This window comes from Calypte anna, chromosome 12 (assembly GCF_003957555.1).
Source record: "Calypte anna isolate BGI_N300 chromosome 12, bCalAnn1_v1.p, whole genome shotgun sequence".
Lineage (NCBI taxonomy): Eukaryota > Metazoa > Chordata > Aves > Apodiformes > Trochilidae > Calypte > Calypte anna.
This window is the reverse complement of record NC_044258.1, coordinates 4,519,475-4,537,656: the sequence shown is the minus strand read 5'-3', so window position 1 is coordinate 4,537,656 and position 18,182 is coordinate 4,519,475. Positions and strand designations below refer to the sequence as shown.

General features: G+C 62.2%; 2 protein-coding genes across 5 annotated transcripts; both read left to right on the top strand.

The window, feature by feature from the left end:
* Positions 1-76: 76 nt before the first annotated feature.
* Positions 77-4,905, top strand: MON1A (MON1 homolog A, secretory trafficking associated). 3 transcript variants are annotated; one of them, XM_030458504.1, is made up of 6 exons: positions 77-258; positions 1,271-1,412; positions 1,676-2,143; positions 2,262-3,027; positions 3,138-3,285; positions 3,712-4,905. In XM_030458504.1, exons 2-6 carry the CDS (start codon positions 1,286-1,288, stop codon positions 3,850-3,852), a joined length of 1,650 nt encoding a protein of 549 aa, XP_030314364.1. In that variant the 5' UTR covers positions 77-258; positions 1,271-1,285; the 3' UTR covers positions 3,853-4,905. The 3 variants fall into 3 exon arrangements, with proteins under 3 accessions (XP_030314364.1, XP_030314366.1, XP_030314365.1); XM_030458505.1 differs by having other exon boundaries at positions 140-258; positions 3,138-3,342; positions 3,712-3,796; XM_030458506.1 differs by lacking the exon at positions 3,138-3,285 and having other exon boundaries at positions 138-258; positions 3,712-3,792.
* Positions 4,906-6,016: 1,111 nt separating this feature from the next.
* On the top strand, positions 6,017-14,264 carry MST1R (macrophage stimulating 1 receptor). Of its 2 annotated transcripts, none has more exons than XM_030458604.1 (21): positions 6,017-6,239; positions 6,736-8,046; positions 9,163-9,351; positions 9,429-9,554; positions 9,632-9,802; positions 9,906-10,075; positions 10,166-10,343; positions 10,429-10,574; positions 10,688-10,849; positions 11,101-11,194; positions 11,297-11,518; positions 11,606-11,752; positions 11,829-11,988; positions 12,077-12,169; positions 12,244-12,471; positions 12,552-12,632; positions 12,738-12,919; positions 12,991-13,100; positions 13,199-13,364; positions 13,447-13,583; positions 13,663-14,264. In XM_030458604.1, exons 2-21 carry the CDS (start codon positions 6,823-6,825, stop codon positions 13,919-13,921), a joined length of 4,245 nt encoding a protein of 1,414 aa, XP_030314464.1. In that variant the 5' UTR covers positions 6,017-6,239; positions 6,736-6,822; the 3' UTR covers positions 13,922-14,264. The 2 variants fall into 2 exon arrangements, with proteins under 2 accessions (XP_030314464.1, XP_030314463.1); XM_030458603.1 differs by having other exon boundaries at positions 11,297-11,524; positions 13,663-14,263.
* Positions 14,265-18,182: the final 3,918 nt, after the last annotated feature.

The window sequence follows — 18,182 nt, the reverse complement described above, 5'->3', positions numbered from 1 at the left end:
GGCCGCCTACAGCTCCCATGATGCAGCGGGGCCCGTCCCGGTTAGGCGCGGGGGGCGGTTCCGCTGGGGCGGGGTGCTGCGATGCCGGGGGCGCCGGGGCTGGGACCGGGGTCGGGACCTGGGGCAGGGCGGGAGGCGGCTGCCCGCCGCCGGCGTCGTCCCCCCTGCCCCGCTTAGACCGTGCCGGGGGCTACCGGGCGGCCCCCGCCGCCTCGCCGTTCGCCCGGGCCTCCGGTGCTGTCAGGAGGAGCCGCGAAGGTCGGTCCCTGCGCCTTGTCCTTCGGGGGCTCCGGGCCTGGCGGTGCTCCGGCAACGCTGACCCCTGGGTGGGGAGGGAGTGGGACAGGCCCCGCACCGGGCACGGGGGTCTCGGGGAGACCCTCCCCCCCGGGGCGCTCCGGGAAGAGTCGGGGCTGGCAGCGCCGCAGCCGGGAGGGTTCGGCCCGGGCGAAGACGGGGCCCTGGTCCGACATCCTCCAGGGCTGTCGGGAGGTTACGGGTTTTTGGGTTAGGGGGTTCCAGCGCCCAGCCCCCCGGGGCGGCATTGCCCGCTGGCCTCGGGGCTGAGGGTGTCCCGGGCACCGGCAGAAGCCGGAGGTTCCTGAGCCCCCCTGCCAGCTGCCTTCGGAGCCTAAGGAGGCTCCGGTAAGGAAGGAACACAGGGTCCCGGTCCAGACTGGTTTCCTGCTGCTGCCTTGGTTTGCCTTTGCGTTTGAGAGGAAAGCTTGGGTTGAAATCTCGGCCAGGCTCTGCCTGGGGGGGCTGACCCACCGGGCAGGGGTTGGAGAGGGCACCCTGCTCCCCAGGGCTCGACCGTCTGGGCGACAGTAGCCTCAGGAGGGAACGTCACTAGCCTGGTCTCATGTCAGCCACCTAATCCGGGCCGAGGAGAGCCATAAAACCCACCCTTGGCAAACATCAGGCTTCTGGGTTCCTTGGTGTTCAGGACAAGCCCCATCCAGGGCTGGCTCCCTGCCCCCTCGCTGCCCCAGAGGCTGAGTGGCTTTCCCGGTGCTGGGGGAAATTGGGGCCAAGCCTGGATGAAAAGTGCTGGGACTGGGGAGCTGGAAGGAGCCAGGGCTACGGAGGAGGGGAGGAAATCCTACTGGATTAGAGCAGCTTTCCTAACGTCTCAGCAGGGCTTGGTGCTGCCCACTGAGAAAGCAGGATTGGGCCGAGGATACTGGCACTGTCCTCATTCAGAGCAGGGCACTTCAAGACCTGTTTTTTGGGTGAGGAACAGAGGGGTGAGGCTGTGGGTCACATGCAGGTCCCATCCTGAGGAATGGCTGCAGATGTCCACAAGAAGAAAGGCTGGGAAGTGCCCAATGGCTCCCTGGCACCCGGCGATGGGCAGCACGCAGAGCGGTCCGAGAGCCCCACGCCGGGGCTGGCACAGGGGACGGAGCCAGGTATGGGGCAGAGCTCCCCAGAGGGGGTGGGGGGAAAAGCATCTCCTCATGATGGGGGCCGGGCCCTCCATAGCCCCTCGGGCAGGTGGAGACGTGCCCACTGGTGACTCCCCACCAGCAGCACCCCTGGGTGCCACAAGACAGGGAGAGGAGGACAAGTCCCTCCCTGCACCACTCTGTCTCTCTTGGCCCCTCCATCCACCCGCTGCCTTGGCATGGGGGGAAGGCAGAGGGATGGACACTGCAGGGCCCCTTGTTCCCAGGAGCGGGCCAGGAGGGAGCCATGTTTGTGCACACCCGCTCCTACGAGGACTTGACCAGTCCTGAGGACGGGGCGGCCACAGCGCGGAGCCCGGAGGAGAGGCGGGGGGAACCGGCGGAGCCGAGCAGCATGGAGCAGATCAGCAAGGACTTCAGTGAGCTGAGCACACAGCTCACAGGCATGGCCCTCGACCTGGAGGAGGAGATGAGGCAGAACAAAGAGGGGAAGCTGGAGCCATCCCCACAGACAAACCGCCGCGACTCAGTGCTGTCGAGCAAGGAGGAGGAGGACGTGACCATGGACACCTGGCGCATGCACCGGAAGCATGTCTTCGTGCTGAGCGAGGCAGGCAAGCCCGTGTACTCCCGTTACGGCTCTGAGGAGGCCCTCTCCAGCACCATGGGTGTCATGATGGCCCTGGTGTCCTTCCTGGAGGCTGAGAAAAACGCCATCCGGTCCATCCACGCAGGTACTGCCCTGGGAGTGGGTGAGACTCGGGGGGAGGTTGGTGGGTTGGGGGAAGGCTGCATCCCCAAGAAACCAGGCTTACAGATCTGTCCCTGGCCCCTGGGGACTCTCCCAAGCAGATGGCTACAAGGTGGTCTTTGTGCGAAGGAGCCCGCTGGTGCTGGTGGCAGTGGCAAGGACCCAGCAGTCAGAGCAGGAGATTGCCCACGAGCTGCTATACATCTACTACCAGATCCTGAGCCTGCTGACCTGGACCCAGCTCAACCACATCTTCCAGCAGAAGCAGAACTATGACCTGCGCAGGCTCCTGGCCGGTTCTGAGCGCATCACTGACAACCTGCTGGACCTCATGGCCCATGACCCCAGCTTCCTGATGGGCGCCGTGCGCTGCCTGCCCCTGGCCGCCAGTGTCCGGGACGCTGTCAGCAGTAGCCTCCAGCAGGCCAAGGCCAAGAGCCTGGTCTTCTCTATCCTCCTTTCAGGGAACCAGCTGGTGTCTCTCGTGAGGAAGAAGGATCAGTTCCTCCACCCTATTGACCTTCATCTGCTCTTCAACCTTATCAGTTCTTCTTCCTCCTTCCGGGAGGGTGAAGCCTGGACTCCCATTTGCCTCCCTAAGTTCAACTCCAGCGGCTTCTTCCACGCCCACATCTCCTACCTGGAGCAGGAGATGGACCTGTGCCTCCTGCTGGTCTCCACTGACCGTGAAGACTTCTTCACTGTCTCTGACTGCAAGCGGCGCTTCCAGGAGCGCCTGCGGCGGCGGGGGGTGCACCATGCTCTGCAGGAGGCTCTGCGCACCCCCTTCTACAGCGTTGCCCAGGTGGGCATCCCTGACCTCCGGCACTTCATCTACAAGTCCAAAAGCTCTGGGCTCTTCACCAGGTAAGGCTGCTGGAGAACCATTGGGCCAAGGCTGTGGTGTGGGGCATGGGGCAATCCTATTCCATGAATTCCCTTCTTCAGGGGGGCTAACGGGGCGCTTGTTCCTGCAGCCCCGAGATTGAGGCACCCTACGTGCGGGAGGAGGAAAAGGAAAGGCTCTTGGGGCTCTACCAGTACCTCCACAGCCGGGCTCACAATTCTTCTCGCCCTCTGAAGAACATCTACTTCACAGGCCCCCGGGAGAACCTCCTGGCGTGGGTAAGGGCCATCTGCAGGTTTTGAGTGAGCTTGTCTTCTCTGGTCCTACATGGCAGAGTAAGCTGGGGGGGGGGAGTGTGTGGCAAAACACACCACCAGCTCCCTGGTTTCCAGGGTGTACCCCATCTTGAGCATGGTCCTTTTTGGTGGCCAGCCTCCCCTCAAGCACCCCTTCACTGGTGCCGAGGGCTGTGTCATTTGCAGTGGTGCGGGTGGAAAGCCCATTCTAGAGGTAGACCCTGGGGTTTGGTCCCCCCAGCTTGTGAGTTAACCAAGTGCCAGGTGTTCAGGGTGCCCCACTGGCACCCCATGTCCCTGCCCTGGAGCTTCTGTGCCTGATCCCAGAGCTAATGTGGGGAAGATGCAGTGCCCGTCCCAAGTGGTGTGCAGATGTCTGGCCAGCCTGTACCCTGCTTTCTCACACAGGTGACCAGCGCTTTCGAGCTCTACATCTGCTACAGCCCCCTGGGGACCAAGGCTGGTGCCATCAGTGCTGTCAACAAGCTCATGAAATGGATCCGCAAGGAGGAAGACCGACTCTTCATCCTCACACCCCAGACGTACTGATGGGCGTGCCAGAGGAGCCCCTGCTGTGCTGGGGAGCCTGTCCCCCAGGGAAGCCTGGGCTGTGAGTCCCGGGGAGAGGACATGGTGGGACCCTGGAGCATGGGGAGACCCATCCATGGGCCTGTCCAACCTGGGTGTTTGAGACCGGGTGCACAGCTGCCTTGGGAAGGGATGACCAGGACTTTCTCTCGTCTGCAGGCAACATCCCTCAGCTGGGGGGGCTGCCCTTCCTCTGCTGCTCCTGGCTCTGTCCCTCCTTATGGGGCTCATGGAGCCAGGGTGCTGGTACCCTGGGTTGCTGGAAGGCAGCTGAGCCTTGGGGTCCTGCTGCCTGTGGCACTCTCCTCTCTCTGCCATCCTGTGGCTGTGCCAAGGGTGTGGATCTCCAAAAGAGATGTGGCAGCAGTCGGGGGGGGGGGGGAACCCTGTGCTGCTGTGGCTGCAGAGGGCGGGTGACACCACCCAGGTGGGGACAGGGCTGGCCTCCTCTCTCTGCACTGGGGGATATGGGCTCCCATGCTCCAGGCAGCCCTGGAACCCTGCCCTGGCAGGTTTGCCCCCTTGGCACCTGTGGCTGCCCAGACCCTTCCCACTGTGGCTGTCCCTAGTCACACTGGCAGGCAGGGATGGTGGGCCTGCACTACAGGGTCCTGGGCTTGTGGTAATGGCTTCTGAGCAGCAGACACTAAAGGGGTGGCTCCAGCTCAGCCCTGTGAAGATGCCACTGTCACAGGGCCCTGGTGCCCCCCCAAGCCCAAGAAGGGCAATCCCCTTGGTATGGGGGCACCTGCCCCTCAAATTCAGCCCCTCAAGCTTGCTGCTGCACATGGGCTGTCTCCTCCCTGTCTGTCCCAAGGCTCTGGTTGGGCAGAGCTCAACTCCATAAGGGGGGCTGTCTGCCAGGGTGTGCAAGGAGGGGCAGGGCCATGGGGGTGGCACCAAGGGGTTTGGGATAGACCCGGCAGGGCTAGCGTGGGGACTCTGCTCCCGTATTCGTGCTCCTGCCAGAGTGTAATCGCTTGTCTTTGCTCATAAACATTATTTGGACCTGAAGTCACGCCTCGTCACTTGGTGTCCCCTTAGTTGGGGCAAGTGGCCAAGCTGGAGTTTGGGCGGGTGGGGGTTATGAAGTTTGGTCCAAGTTTGGGTACAGTGCAGTCCCAGCCTCGGGGACCCGCTGGGACCTGGGAAAACCGCCGGGAAGCGGTGTGAAGCAGGCAGGGCAGTGCTGTCTCGGGGGTGGGAGTGGTGCAAACCCCAGGACGAGCTGGCCGGGGCCAGCTCATGTCGAAACGGAGTTGGAGCCGTACAGCCGGAGGAAGGAGCTCTTGGGTAAGGCTCAGAGCCAGGCTAACCACTGGCCTTGCACAACGCGGGGCTGGGGCTGCCCAGGTGGCCCGGCCCCAGGGAGCTCGTTTTCGGCATATTCAGCCCCTCCTGGGAACAAAGTCCCTCCTGGTAGTGCGAGGCAGCAGCCTGGTTGGCGTGAGGGAAAGTCCCTATACACAGCTAGAACACGGAGCCCCACAGCCCGAGGGTCAGCGGGGCGCTGGGGGGGGGGAGAGGAGGGAGAGGGGTAAACCCCTCCCATAAATTCGCTGGCGTGAAGCATCTTCCCCTTCCGTCATCCCTGGGACGAGCCACAAGTCCCGGCAGCGCTTGGCAGCCCGTGGCGAGGGGCGTGAAGGGACAGGAGGCAAAGAATGGGCTCAAGCGAAGTACTTCCCTCGGCACCCCTTGCAATGCTGTGGCTGCCCTGGCCCTGCTTTTTCCCCCCGGCTGGAAACACCCGTGCTGAGCCGGCCTGGCAGTGAGTTGCCGACAGCTTTGGGGAAGCGGTGATACCGTGTGCCGGGATGCTGACAGCCCCTGCCGCCCCTGACAGCCGGACCTGATGGTGTTTAGTGTGCTTGGACCCCGCACACATCCCCGGGATGCTGACAGCCCCTTCCCAGTCATGGGGACCCTCCGAGGGCCGCACCTGGGCATCGTGCCAACTTTTTCCCCACTCCGGGATGGTGTTGTTCTTGAGCTCCCCGTACCCACGAGCCCCTCGTTCCACCAGACACCCCGGGCTGCCGATGCCGGCCTTGGGAGAGCCCCTCGCCGCTCGGGGGCAGGGCTCACCCGCCCCGTCCCGCCTGCCCCGTCCCGCCCGCTCCCGGGGCCCGTCCCGCCTCGGCTGCTCCGGCCCGGCCCCTCTCCACCCCGCCCCGGCACGGCACGGCACGGCACAACACGGCACGGGACGGGACGGCAAGGCAGCGCCCAGGTGAACGTCCCTCCGCCTGGTACGGCTCGGAACGGCATCGGAAGACCCCGGGGAGCCGCGGGTGGGGGTATCCAAACCCGATGGGAAGACCGGCTGGGGACAGACACCGGCCCTGGTGAGCGAGCAGTGGGCCCCGCCCAGGTGGTACGTCGTGGTCACTGTCCCAGGGAGCTGACAGGGGATTTGTCCCGCGAGGATCCCCTGTCCTCACTGCTGTCCCAGGGGACTGGCAGGGTCCCCAATCTCGGCCCTGCCTCAGGGGTCCTTCGGGTTCCTTGCTCCCAAAGGCTGGCAGGATTCCCATTCCCATCCCCAGGAGGGGTGCGGTTTGGGGCAGGGGTGACGACGGGCAACAGGAGAGGGTGTCTGAGAGGTGACAGCAGGCAGAGTTTGTCCCCCGTGGCAGCTTGGCTTCACCTCCAGCTTGCAGAGTTTGAAAAGGGGTGTGGTGCTGCTGATCCTCCCCACCAGCACCCATTGTTGTCTGGCTTCTGGGGACCACAGCAGTACCCACCATTGTCTGGACCCAGGGGACCCCAGCACCCCTAGCCCCACACCTAGGGCCCTCACCTAAGGCAACAGGTATGACCCTTCCTCCTGTATTTTGGCAGCTGTGACGGTGACCCATCCTCCACGTGCTCCCACCCTGCTCAGTGCTGAGCACCAACCATAATCCCATACCAGCAGCACTGTGCAGCATGGACCTGTTGTGCTGCGGGTGCCTCTTGCTGTTGTTCACCTTAACCCCACTGGGCGCCGGCACCTGGCAGTGTCCTCGCATCCCATACAGCTCCACCAGGAACTTCTCCGTCCCCTATGTGCTTCCCAGCCTCGATGCTCACAGCCCCGTGCAGAATGTCGCTGTCTTCACTGACTCCGCTCTCCCGGCTGCCATCTTTGTGGCCGTTCGCAACCGCATCCTGGTGGCCAGCCCTGAGCTGCACCTCCACTCTGTCCTTATCACTGGCCCAGTGGGCAGCACCGAGTGCGAGATCTGCCACCTGTGTCCTGTCACTACCGACAGCCCTGAGGACATGGACAATGTCCTGCTGCTGCTGGACCCTCTGGAGCCGTGGCTGTACAGCTGTGGCACAGCACGGCATGGGCTGTGCTACCAGCACCAGCTGGAGGTGTGGGATGGCAAGGTGACCATCACGACCACACGTTGCCTATACACAGCCACAGGCAATCGCCCCACATCCTGCCCTGACTGTGTGGCCAGCCCCCTGGGGACCAGTGCCACCGTGGTGGCCACCTCCTACGCCTCTTACTTCTACCTTGGTTCCACCATCAACAGCAGCGTGGCAGCGCAGTACAGCCCGCAGTCTGTGTCCGTCCGCAGGCTGAAGGGCACCCTGGATGGGTTTTCGGATGACTTCCAGTGGTTAACAGTGCTGCCTCAATACCGGGACAACTACACCATCCACTATATCCACTCCTTCGCTGATGGGGACTATGTCTACTTCCTGACAGTGCAGCTGGAGCGGCCAGGTTCAGCAGTGTACCACACACGCTTGGCACGGCTCAGCGCCCATGAGCGCAACCTCCGCCACTACCGTGAGCTCGTCCTTGACTGCCGCTTCGAGTCCAAGCGGCGGCGGCGGCGGCATGGTGGCGGTGAGGGGGATGCTGAGCGTGACATCGCCTACAACCTGCTGCAGGCTGCCCATGCTGCCCGCCCCGGTGCCCACCTGGCCCGTGACCTTGGCATCAATGACACCGACACAGTGCTCTTCGGCGCCTTCGTCGAGAGCTGGCCAGAGAGCCGGGTGCCGCGGGAGAACTCGGCTGTCTGCGCCTTCCCCCTCCGCCTCCTCAACCAGGCCATGGAGGAGGGCATGGAGAAGTGCTGTGGTACTGGGCACCAAGCACTGCTGCGAGGACTCAGCTTCTTCCAGCCGGTGGAATACTGCCCCCACAATGTGAGTCCCTTGCACTCTGACGCGTGTGTCCAAGGAGGTTGGCTGGGATGGGGAGAGGTGGATCCGGGGGGAGGCACTGGTGAAGTGAGTTGGGCAGGGGGAGAGCAGCAGCACTCTGGTGTGTCAACACCAACAGCCCTGGTCATGATGAGGAGATGTGGGTGGGGATCTGGCCATCCTGCCCACCCCAGGCATACTCACCTGAGCTGTGTGCCAGAGACACGTGTCCCAGCACAGTGCCACGCCAAACCTCCCTCTCTTCGGTGTGGCTTCCCAGGAAGCACCAGCTCTACGGTGACCACCCCCACAATGGGTTGTTGGTAGTCACCCCAGGTGCTTATGGACAGGGAAGCCACAGAGCCATGCCGCTTCCCAGCTGGGGTGTGTGGGGTGTCTGGCTGCTCCTGCCTTGTCCCCCCAGCCCTACGCCACCGCCTGCTCTGGGCAAATAAACCACAGGCGGAAGTGCAATTAGTCACCGGGGTTTCTTGTCTGTAGCAGCCGCAGGGCAGGAACGTTGTGTTCCAGGGACAGGTCCTGGCACAGCTGGAACGGGATGGGGACAGGTGAGCACCCCAGCAGGGCCTGCTCTGCAGGCAGGGTCCTGCCAAGCACTCATGACACAAGTTGTGTGGTTCTCAGCCAGGCACAAGGTGGGGTGCAGGCAAATCCCCTCCTTTCCCCACACTGGAGCTGACAGCTCCATGCTGCTGACTCACACCGCTGGCAGGATGAGCCAGAAGGGGACCTCCTGCCCTGTAGATTGGTGGGGGGCCAGTGGAGCCCCCCCAGCATCTGCTGTTTCCTTACATCCACAGCCCCCCACTGAGCCCCAGGGACAGAGAGGGCTGGCTTTGGGGTGGTTGGCCTCTGATGCCAACACCAATAACCACATCCAGATGGTCCAGAGGGCAGGGCAGGATCTGACGCCATGAGAGGGTTGTGGGAGGGGTTGCAAATGTTTTTTTCCCAAAAAATTTTTCCAGCTTGGAGGGGAGTCTGGGCAATCAAGTGCTCCCGCAGATATCTCATGGCTGGAGCTAGTAGTCACTCATGAGTCTATGGGGGGTTCAGGGTGCTGGGGCTGGCTTTGAGGCACCCAATGCTCCACTGCAGGTGAACCTCTCAGCACCAGTGGCTGACACCAGCTGCTGGAACCAGCCCACCCTCGTCCCCGCCACCTCCCATAAGGTGGACCTGTTCAACGGGCACCTGACTGGTGTCCTCCTCACCTCCATCTTCATCACCGCCCTGGGGAATGTCACTGTGGCACACCTGGGCACAGCAGAGGGACGCATCTTCCAGGTGCGATGGGGGGCTGGGTGGGGTGGGTCCAGACAGGGCGGAGGGTGTGCTCAGCCCCCCTGTCTGCCCTGCTGCAGATGGTGCTCCAACGCTCCAGTTCCTACCTCCTCACCTTGGCCAACTTCTCGCTGGGGGAGCCGGGGCCAGTGCAGGGTGCCATGGGTCTGCAGAGCCACTCGCTCTACTTCACTGCTGGCACCAAGGTGAGTGGGGGACCTGAGGGGCATAGGGTAGTTGATGAGCTCTATGTCTCCTACTACCCTTTTCTCTATGTCCTTAGGTGTGGCAGCTCAATGTCACCGGCCCTGGCTGCCGCCACTTCTCCACATGCCAGCGCTGCCTGCGGGCTGAGCGCTTCATGGGCTGTGGGTGGTGCAGGGATGGCTGCAGACGCCAGCATGAGTGCCATGGCCCCTGGGTCCAGGACAGCTGCCCACCTCTCCTCACTGATGTAAGTCTGTGCCACCGTCCCCCAGCATCCCACACCTGGGCGCTTAAGTGGGGATGGAGGTGACGCATTGGAGCTCAGGGTGACACGGGTGTCTGTCCTGCAGTTCCACCCCCGGAGTGCCCCGTTGCGGGGCCAGACGCGGGTGACACTCTGCGGTATGACCTTCCGATCCCATTTGGAACCTGACCCCCAGCGCATCCCTTCTGGCACCTACCGGGTGGCAGTGGGACAGCGAGGATGCTTTGTGCTGCTGGAGGAGAGCAGGAGCCACAGGTGGGTGGCAGTGCCAGACAGTGCCAGCAGCAGAGAGGGATCTAGGGCTGCTGCCCAAGCTGGGGATGACTCCCTATCACTGTCCCACAGACCCCTGCCCACCTCTCGCCACAAGGAATTCGTGGATGTGCTGGTGTGTGAACTGGAGCTGGGCAGCCTGACAGTGATGAGGGGCCCAGCTGAAGTGGTGCTCACTGTGGAGGAACCCAATCGATCCTCTGGTTTCCATGTCAATGGCTCATCCAGCCTTGGTGGCTTCTTCTTTGTGGTAAGGCCCCATGCTTGTTGCCACCCTAGTAGGGTTTGGGGGAGTTGGGTCACCCATCCTTTCCACTGACACTGTCTCTGCCTAGGAGCCCCGCATCAGTGCCCTGCACCCTCCGTTTGGCCCACAGGGAGGTGGCACCCAGCTCTCACTCCATGGCATGCACCTCTCTTCAGGCAGCAGCTGGCAGGTGATGGTCAATGGCTCTGAGTGTCCCCTGTCCAGGCAGCCCAGGTATGGCCCTGTCCTGCCTCTGCTGGGCACAGCAGGGTGTCTAGCATGGAGATAGCATAGGGACCACCCCATGGTCCCACTGTCCCCTCCAGCCACAGCCACTGTTTCCACAGCCAGGGTGATGGGGTGATTTGGTGCACGGTTCCTGCTGCTGGTGGCCTGGGCACAGTCCAGGTGTCCCTGCGGATTGACCAGGAGGAGTTCCTGGCCCCCTTGTCCTTCCAGTACCGCCCCGACCCCTCCATATCTGCCATCCTTCCCAGCTGCAGCTATGAGTGAGTGTGTGGGCTCCCTTCCCCTGTGGGCAAATGCCCCGGCCTCCCCTCACCCTGACCATGAGGCTGGATGAGGTGCTGGGGACTTATGTGCACCCCAGGGACCACGTGCACCCTAGAGACCACATGTGCTTTGGGTACCATATGCACCACAGGGACTATGCCAGCCCTGGGTGTCACAAGGACCTCAGGGACTGCATGCACCCTGGGGACCATGTGCACCCCAGGGCACTGACCCCTGCCCACCACAGGGGCTCAGTGCTCACCATTATTGGCACCCACCTGAACTCGGTGTATCGCACCAAGATCTACTTTGAAGCCAACGGTGTGAAGACTGAAGCCACAGTAAGTGCTGGGGCAGGAGGCCATCACCCATGGCCCTGCCCTGCCCACCCCAATCCCCACAGCACCATGGTGTGCCAGCACCCAGCATCCCACCGCCTGCAGGAGTGCCAGGACCCACAGACACCTGAGCAGCTGCTGTGCCCCAGCCCAGCCTTCCCCTTTGAGAGCAAGGTGGAGACAGCACTAGGGAACCTCAGCGTGCTCCTGGATGGTGCTGCTGGCCACCGGCACTTCCGCCTCCGCTACTACCCCAAGCCTGAGGTCTTTCCCTTGGAGCAGGAGGGTAGGCGCCTGCACCTCAAGCCTGGTGACGACGAGATCGAGGTGCACGTACGTGGGGTAGTGGTATGAACTGGGGCAGGGGTGTCCCACCATCAGGATCACCGGGCTCAGGGCATTGTGTCTGGGCAGCAATTGGGGCTGGATGCCGTGGCCACCTGCATGAACATCACCATGACCGTGGGGGGCAGGGACTGCCACCCTAATGTGCTGAAGAATGAGGTGACGTGCCGCCTGCCCCGCGAGCTGCGCCTGCCCCCAGCTGGGGCCCCCGTGGAGGTAGGCACCCCCTGGCTGGGTGATCCCCTTGCCCTGTGTCCCCTGCCCTGTCCCCACTGAGCCCCCACTCCCCCAGATCTGCGTGAATGGTGCCTGTGAGGCACTGGGCTGGGTGCTGCCTGCTGCCTCCTCGCTGGGCATGGCTGCCAGCCTGGCCCTGGGCACTGGTATCACCTTCCTGGTCTGCTGTGTCCTGGCTGCTGTGCTGCTCCACTGGCGCTGGAGGAAGACAGCAGGTGAGCACCATGCCCCACGAGCACTCCAGTGTCCCCCAACCCCCTACCATGCTGTGCCTCCCTCCTCTCAACCCAGTGCTTCCTGCAGGGACAGAGAACCTGGAGCTGCTTGTGCATCCCGGCCGTGGGGACATCCCCACCACCACCCAGCGCCCCGGTGTTGACTACAGGGAGGTGCTGGGTACGTGGGTGTCACCAGCGGGGATGGGGTGCTGGTTGCCTGCCCAGCCCTCACCCTGCCTCTGCTTGTCCCAGTGCTGCCCACAGCAGGCAGTCCCGGCCCCATGGTTCCCCGGGCACGATTCACCAGTGCTGGTGCCAGTGCTGCTGGAAGCGTGGCGGGCGACGGGTCCCCCATACCCTTGCTCAGGGCTACATCCTGCTGCCTGGAGGACCTGCGTCCTGAGCTGCTGGAGGAGGTGAAGGACATCCTCATCCCTGAGGAGCGGCTTGTCACCCACCGCCACCAGGTCATTGGCAAAGGTGATGCCTCACCCCAGTTTTCCTGTGCCATCACCCATTCACTGTGTGTGGTACCAGCTTCATGATGACTGTCCCCACAGGGCACTTTGGCAGTGTCTACCATGGCACCTACACAGACCCAGTGCTGGGCGATCTCCACTGTGCTGTGAAGTCCCTGCACCGTGAGTAGCTGCTGCTCCCATGGCATGGTCCTGCATTGTGGTCTTGTGCCATGGTCCCACAGCATGGCACAGTGATGGGGTGCCCCACGGCTCCACTCCTGGCAGGCATTACGGACCTGGAAGAGGTGGAAGAGTTCCTGCGTGAGGGGATCCTCATGAAGAGCTTCCACCACCCTCAGGTGCTCTCACTGCTGGGCATATGCTTGCCCCGCCATGGGCTGCCCCTTGTTGTCCTGCCCTACATGCGTCATGGGGACCTGCGCCACTTCATCCGCGCCCAGGAGCGGGTATGGGGGCACCCTGGGGGTGAACACAGTGGGTGGCTGAATGCATCCCACTCACTGCTGCCACCCCACAGAGCCCCACTGTGAAGGACCTCGTTGGTTTCGGGCTGCAGGTGGCCCTGGGCATGGAGTACCTGGCCCAGAAGAAGTTTGTGCATCGTGACCTGGCAGCCAGAAACTGCATGTGAGTGGGGACATGGCTGCCAGATCCTTGCCATGGGGTGGTCCTGGGGAGTGGGCGTAAGGCTGGTGGTCTTTATCCCCCTAACTGGTGTTCTGCAGGCTGGACGAGACGCTGACGGTGAAGGTGGCTGACTTTGGACTGGCACGGGATGTGTTTGGCAAGGAGTACTACAGCATCCGACAGCACCGCCACGCCAAGCTGCCCGTCAAGTGGATGGCACTGGAGAGCCTCCAGACCCAAAAATTCACCACCAAGTCAGACGTGGTAGGCATGACTCCAATCTCTGTCGCCTTCCCTTTCCCTTCCCACCCATGCCTGCCATCTATGGTGGCTCTTTGCTTGGCAGTGGTCCTTCGGGGTGCTCATGTGGGAGCTGCTGACCCGGGGGGCATCGCCCTACCCCGGTGTGGACCCCTATGACATGACCAGCTACTTGCTGAGGGGGAGGCGGCTGCCACAGCCCTGCCACTGCCCTGACACCCTGTGAGTATGGCTGGGGGGTGGGCAGGGAGGGTGAGGGGGTCGTGGGGGGCTGACAGTGCTGACAGGGGTGTCGGAGCAGGTATGGGGTGATGCTGAGCTGCTGGGCACCAGCACCTGAGGAGAGGCCATCCTTCACTGGGCTGGTGGGTGAGCTGGAGCGTGTCCTGGCCACGTTGGAGGGCAAGCACTACGTCAACCTTGCTGTCACCTATGTCAACCTGGAGTGTGGTCCCCTCTTCCCCCCTGCTCCTTCAGAGCATCTGCCCGAGGGTGAGGATGAGAACAGGGACAATGCAAAGGAGGAGGAAGAAGAGGAGGAAGATATGGATGGGTGCTGATGAGGTGCCCTGCACCATGGGGGCTTCCAGACCCCTGACACATTCCTAGGAGGGATGCATTGTGCTCTGGGGCACTGTCCCTATGGGGCAGATGCTGGTAGGAGGCTGGGTGCTGTGGGGTGCTCTCCCACAGCTCAGACCCAGACCCCTCGGGCTTCTCCCCTGGCCTTGCCCCATGCCAGGGGGGTGCGGTGGGGCTCAGTCCTGAATAGATGCTGGGGGGTTCAGCTCCACACTGGTGAGGCTGTGTTGTGGGGGTCTGGGGCTCAGCCCCACATCAGCAAGGCTATGCCATGAGGTCTGGGGCTCAAACCCTATGGGTGTTGTGGGGTGCCCTGGACTACCCAGGGATCCCATGGGGGTTTCAAGCCCCTTGAATTTCTCATTAAAATTTAATTATATTTTTTCCCAGGCTGGGTCTGTGTTTTCAACAGGGCTGTACCCAGGATGGCAGCACCCTGTCCCCCTATAAGGGAAGGGTCTCTACGCCCAGGGACACCCACCTGAGGGTTAGGGTACCTCACCGTTCCCGTGCCAGCCACGGGAGGGCACCTGCACACCAGTGCTGGCATGGCCACCCCAGCAACTGTCCCCTGTGACCACCACACCAGGGCCATCCCATGTTCCTAGATCCGACCATGGCCCCCCGCACTCAAGGAGAGATCCAGATGCCTGGGATTGATGCTGTCACTGTGAAAAAGGATTTTGCTAAAAGTCCCTCTCCCACACTCCTAGTTGTGGCTAAATACAGCTCCAGGGGAAGCCAGATGGGCTCGAGCCTATGGGGTACAAGATTGCTGGGGGGGTGACCATGACCTGAGATCCTGCTGCCCAGGGTGTGGGGCACAGTGCCCCTGGGATCATAGCATGACGGATGCCTGAGGTATGGGATGGCAGTGCCCTGGGATCATGATGCTCCAGAGATGATGGTACAGGATCAGGATGCCCTAGGGTTCATGGGTGCCAGGGATCACAGTGCCACTGGTGTCACAGAGCCCAGGGCAGTGTCCCTGGCACTGAGGTGCCCTTGAGACCGCAGTGCCCAGAACATGGGATCACAGTGTTAGATGCAGTGGCACCCAGCAGATCCCTCCTTAACTGCCGACCCTGCCTGGTGGGCGCCTGCTGAGGGACACCAGAATAGGCTTGGGATTGCCAAGTGGTGACCATGCATTGTTACCAGCCTCACCTAGTTTCACCCTAATTATTTCAGCCACAGCCTACAGCTTGTGCCCAGGGCATGCCTGGAGGCTGGCACTGGGGCTGCTCAGGAGCTGCATAGTTTCGCTGAGACCCCACCATGTTCACCTCCTTACTCTGCTCCTTTTGCTGGCAGTGGTGGCAGACGCCACATTCGTGATGAGCTTGTCCCTGTGAGGTGGCCCCCTCAACCCCAGCTGTGGGGCAAATATCCCCTCGAACAAGGCCCTGGGAAACCAGAGGGTGCCAGTGATGAGCACCACCCCCTGCACATCCAGACCTGGGGGGTGAAGGCCGGCCTTGGGGCAGGGGCTGCTCACGGGAAGTCCGTGACAGGGGATGCTGAAACGTGCCCTGACCCATGCCCAGGGCCAGCTCGACTCCCTGGTCAGTGGCCGGCCACACGGGCCCTGCAGACAGCGCCGGCTTTAAATAAAACCTCCTCGTCTGCTCATTAATCGGCGCCGGAGCCCGGGGCTGCGTCAGCTCCCATCAGCCAAGCTGTCCGTCTCCGCCGGCGCCTCTCACCTGCACGGCTGCGTCGCCGCTCGGGGGAGGGTATTTTTAGCTCAATTGGGTCCCTGCATCCCGCAGTCGGGGGCTTTGCCAGGACCGTGCCTCAGTTTCCCCACAGTGGGGTGATACTGCCGTCCTGGCTCAGGTTTAGGGGGGCCATGCACCCTGGTGTGGGTGCTGGCCCTGCCTGCGTGAGGCCGAGCAGCACCATTTCGGCTGCGCTGCTGAGTTGCTGTGGCAACGGGAAGGGCTCCGGCACTGCGCGGTGGTTGCGGGCTGATCTGAAACAGGAGGTGCTGGGGGATGCTGGTGCTGGTGCTGATGCTGAGGGATATTGGATGCCACGGCCGGGACAGCCGACTGAGGCACCGCTAGCTGCCAGGATGTAGGGATGGATGGGTGTATGGACGGACGGGCATGCACCCTGGTAGTTGCTCTCCCCAGCACAGGGCAGGGTAGGTGCCTAAATGGCTTCCGGGCAGATGGGTGCCAGGCACACTGTCCCATGGGACAGGAACAGCCCCAGGGCACCCAATGTGAGTAGGGCTGTCAGTGGGGTCAGCGTAGTGAATCATGAGGAGGATGTCATGGTTATGGTGACACCCATGAGGAGGGTGCCTGCTTTAGGCTCCCCCCCCCCCCTTCTCTTGCAAATGTGCTGGTGGAGATGACAGATTTCATGCTAATACGCATTTATCCTGCCCTAATTACGCTGTGGGAGTCGAGGCATGACTTCCTGGACTCTAATGTCGGGGACTGATGGGCACGCAGCCCTGCCTGTTCCTGTCTGTGGTGTTGGCCAGGGTGGGTGCTGGGGCTGCACACATCGCACCTTCATGGGGCATGGGCAGGGGGACCCCTGAGGGACACCTCCCACAACACCTGGCACCCCTTCCCCATCTGGAGGCATCTCAGAGGCACTGCCTCGGTGGGCACCCAAAGGTGGACATGGGGTAAGTGGCACCATAAGGGGGCTGGGTATGGTCAAGCAGCACCAGGTCAGGCTTTGGGCATCTGTGGCCATGCCATGTCACACTGTACCACTCTGCGGCATGCCATGCCATGCTGTGCCATGCCACACTGTGCCACATCATGCCCCTGGCATGTTGTGCCACCTCATACTATGCCATGCCTTGCTGTGCCACCTCGTGCCATATCACATCATGCTGAGCCATGCTGTGCTGTGCCATGCAGTGCCATGCCACCCCATGCTGTACCCACCCGCCCTGGCTGCAGCAGACCAGCCACCATCCCACGCACGCTTTTGCACACACAGCACTTTAAATGTTTTATTTGGGGAAAGTGCTGTCATTAGCAGGGATTAATTATTAAAATCTGAGCCATCTATAAAACATGAGTGGCCGTGCAGGGGGCTGTGGGCACACAGGCAGAGCTGGGCCTGGTCCCGCTGCTACCAGCACCTGGGGACATGTTGCAGTGTTCCCTCAGTGGCACCTGGCCTTGGTGGCAGTTTTGTGTTCCTCACGGTGAGGTGGGAGCAGAGGCTGTGGTGCAGTGGGTGCTGGCCAGGTGGGCAGCCTGCCCCCCTTTGACCTCTGCTGTGGCCCCCCTGGCAGACAGGGTAGGGGTAAAATTGTGCCAAATCAGCCTCAGAGGAGAGCAGAGGTCTGGGTGCTCACCAGCATGGCAAGAGGCAGTGCCAGGAGATGGTGTGAGGAGTGGCTGCTGTGGAGCCATTTTTAGAAACTGGCAAGTTTTGCTAATGATGCTGGCGAGCAGTGGGGGGGTTGCCAACACCCCACCCTCTCCTTCCCCACCCTGGCCCCGGCTGCCACGCCATCCTGGGCTACCCCCATGCTCCCCACTCGCTGCTGGGAACAGACATGGGAGCACCCACACTGCTCTCAGCATTCCTGCACCCTTCTGGGTCTCTGCTGGCTTCTTGGGAGTTTTGGCAGTCCCTGGGGAGCTTCAGTGTCCTGGGGATTTCTGTTGGCCCTCAAGCAGCTCCGCTAGCCCCTGGGGAGCTTTGATGGCCCTTAGGAAACTCTGCTGGCCCCCAAGGAGCTTGGCTGGACTATGAGGAGCTTTTCCTTAGCCCAAAGCCTTCTAGACTATAAGGAACATCTTTTTCTCTTTTTCTGCCCCTGAGCATCTCCCCTCAGTCAGGAAGGCTTACCCTATCTCAGCATCCACTCAGGACCGGTTCCAGACACATTCTAATTCTGCTCCTGGTCCCTGTAATCCCTGGAGCTGATTCTCTCCCAGACACGAGTCCTACTAGATCTGCACAAGAAACTCCCTACCCTGACCAGCCTCCCTGTGCCATGGCCTCCATGACCACAAGAGCCTCTTGGCAGCAGTTACCACCCTTGGGCAGGAAATATCACCCCTCAAAGATCTTCCAATTGTAAGGAGAACCAAATCCCAATGCCATGGGTAATGTTACCATTCAGATGGTAACACAGTGAGCAAGCGCTCGCTACGGTGACTGAGTCCCCCCTAAGCAAGGCTCTTGAGACCTTGGATGTGGTGGGTGCAAAGCTGGTGGAAAGGTACAAAGGTTTGTGTGCCACTGTCATCA

Excerpts from the sequence above, each read along its gene's own strand:
- MON1A (XM_030458504.1), top strand. The coding sequence starts at position 1,286 with ATGGCTGCAGATGTCCACAAGAAGAAAGGCTGGGAAGTGCCCAATGGC. Across the intron at positions 2,144-2,261 it reads CATCCGGTCCATCCACGCAG|ATGGCTACAAGGTGGTCTTT; the intron begins GTACTGCCCTGG and ends TCTCCCAAGCAG. Across the intron at positions 3,028-3,137 it reads AGCTCTGGGCTCTTCACCAG|CCCCGAGATTGAGGCACCCT; the intron begins GTAAGGCTGCTG and ends TTGTTCCTGCAG.
- MST1R (XM_030458603.1), top strand. The coding sequence starts at position 6,823 with ATGGACCTGTTGTGCTGCGGGTGCCTCTTGCTGTTGTTCACCTTAACC. Across the intron at positions 9,803-9,905 it reads GCCCACCTCTCCTCACTGAT|TTCCACCCCCGGAGTGCCCC; the intron begins GTAAGTCTGTGC and ends TCTGTCCTGCAG. Across the intron at positions 12,170-12,243 it reads TGACTACAGGGAGGTGCTGG|TGCTGCCCACAGCAGGCAGT; the intron begins GTACGTGGGTGT and ends TGCTTGTCCCAG.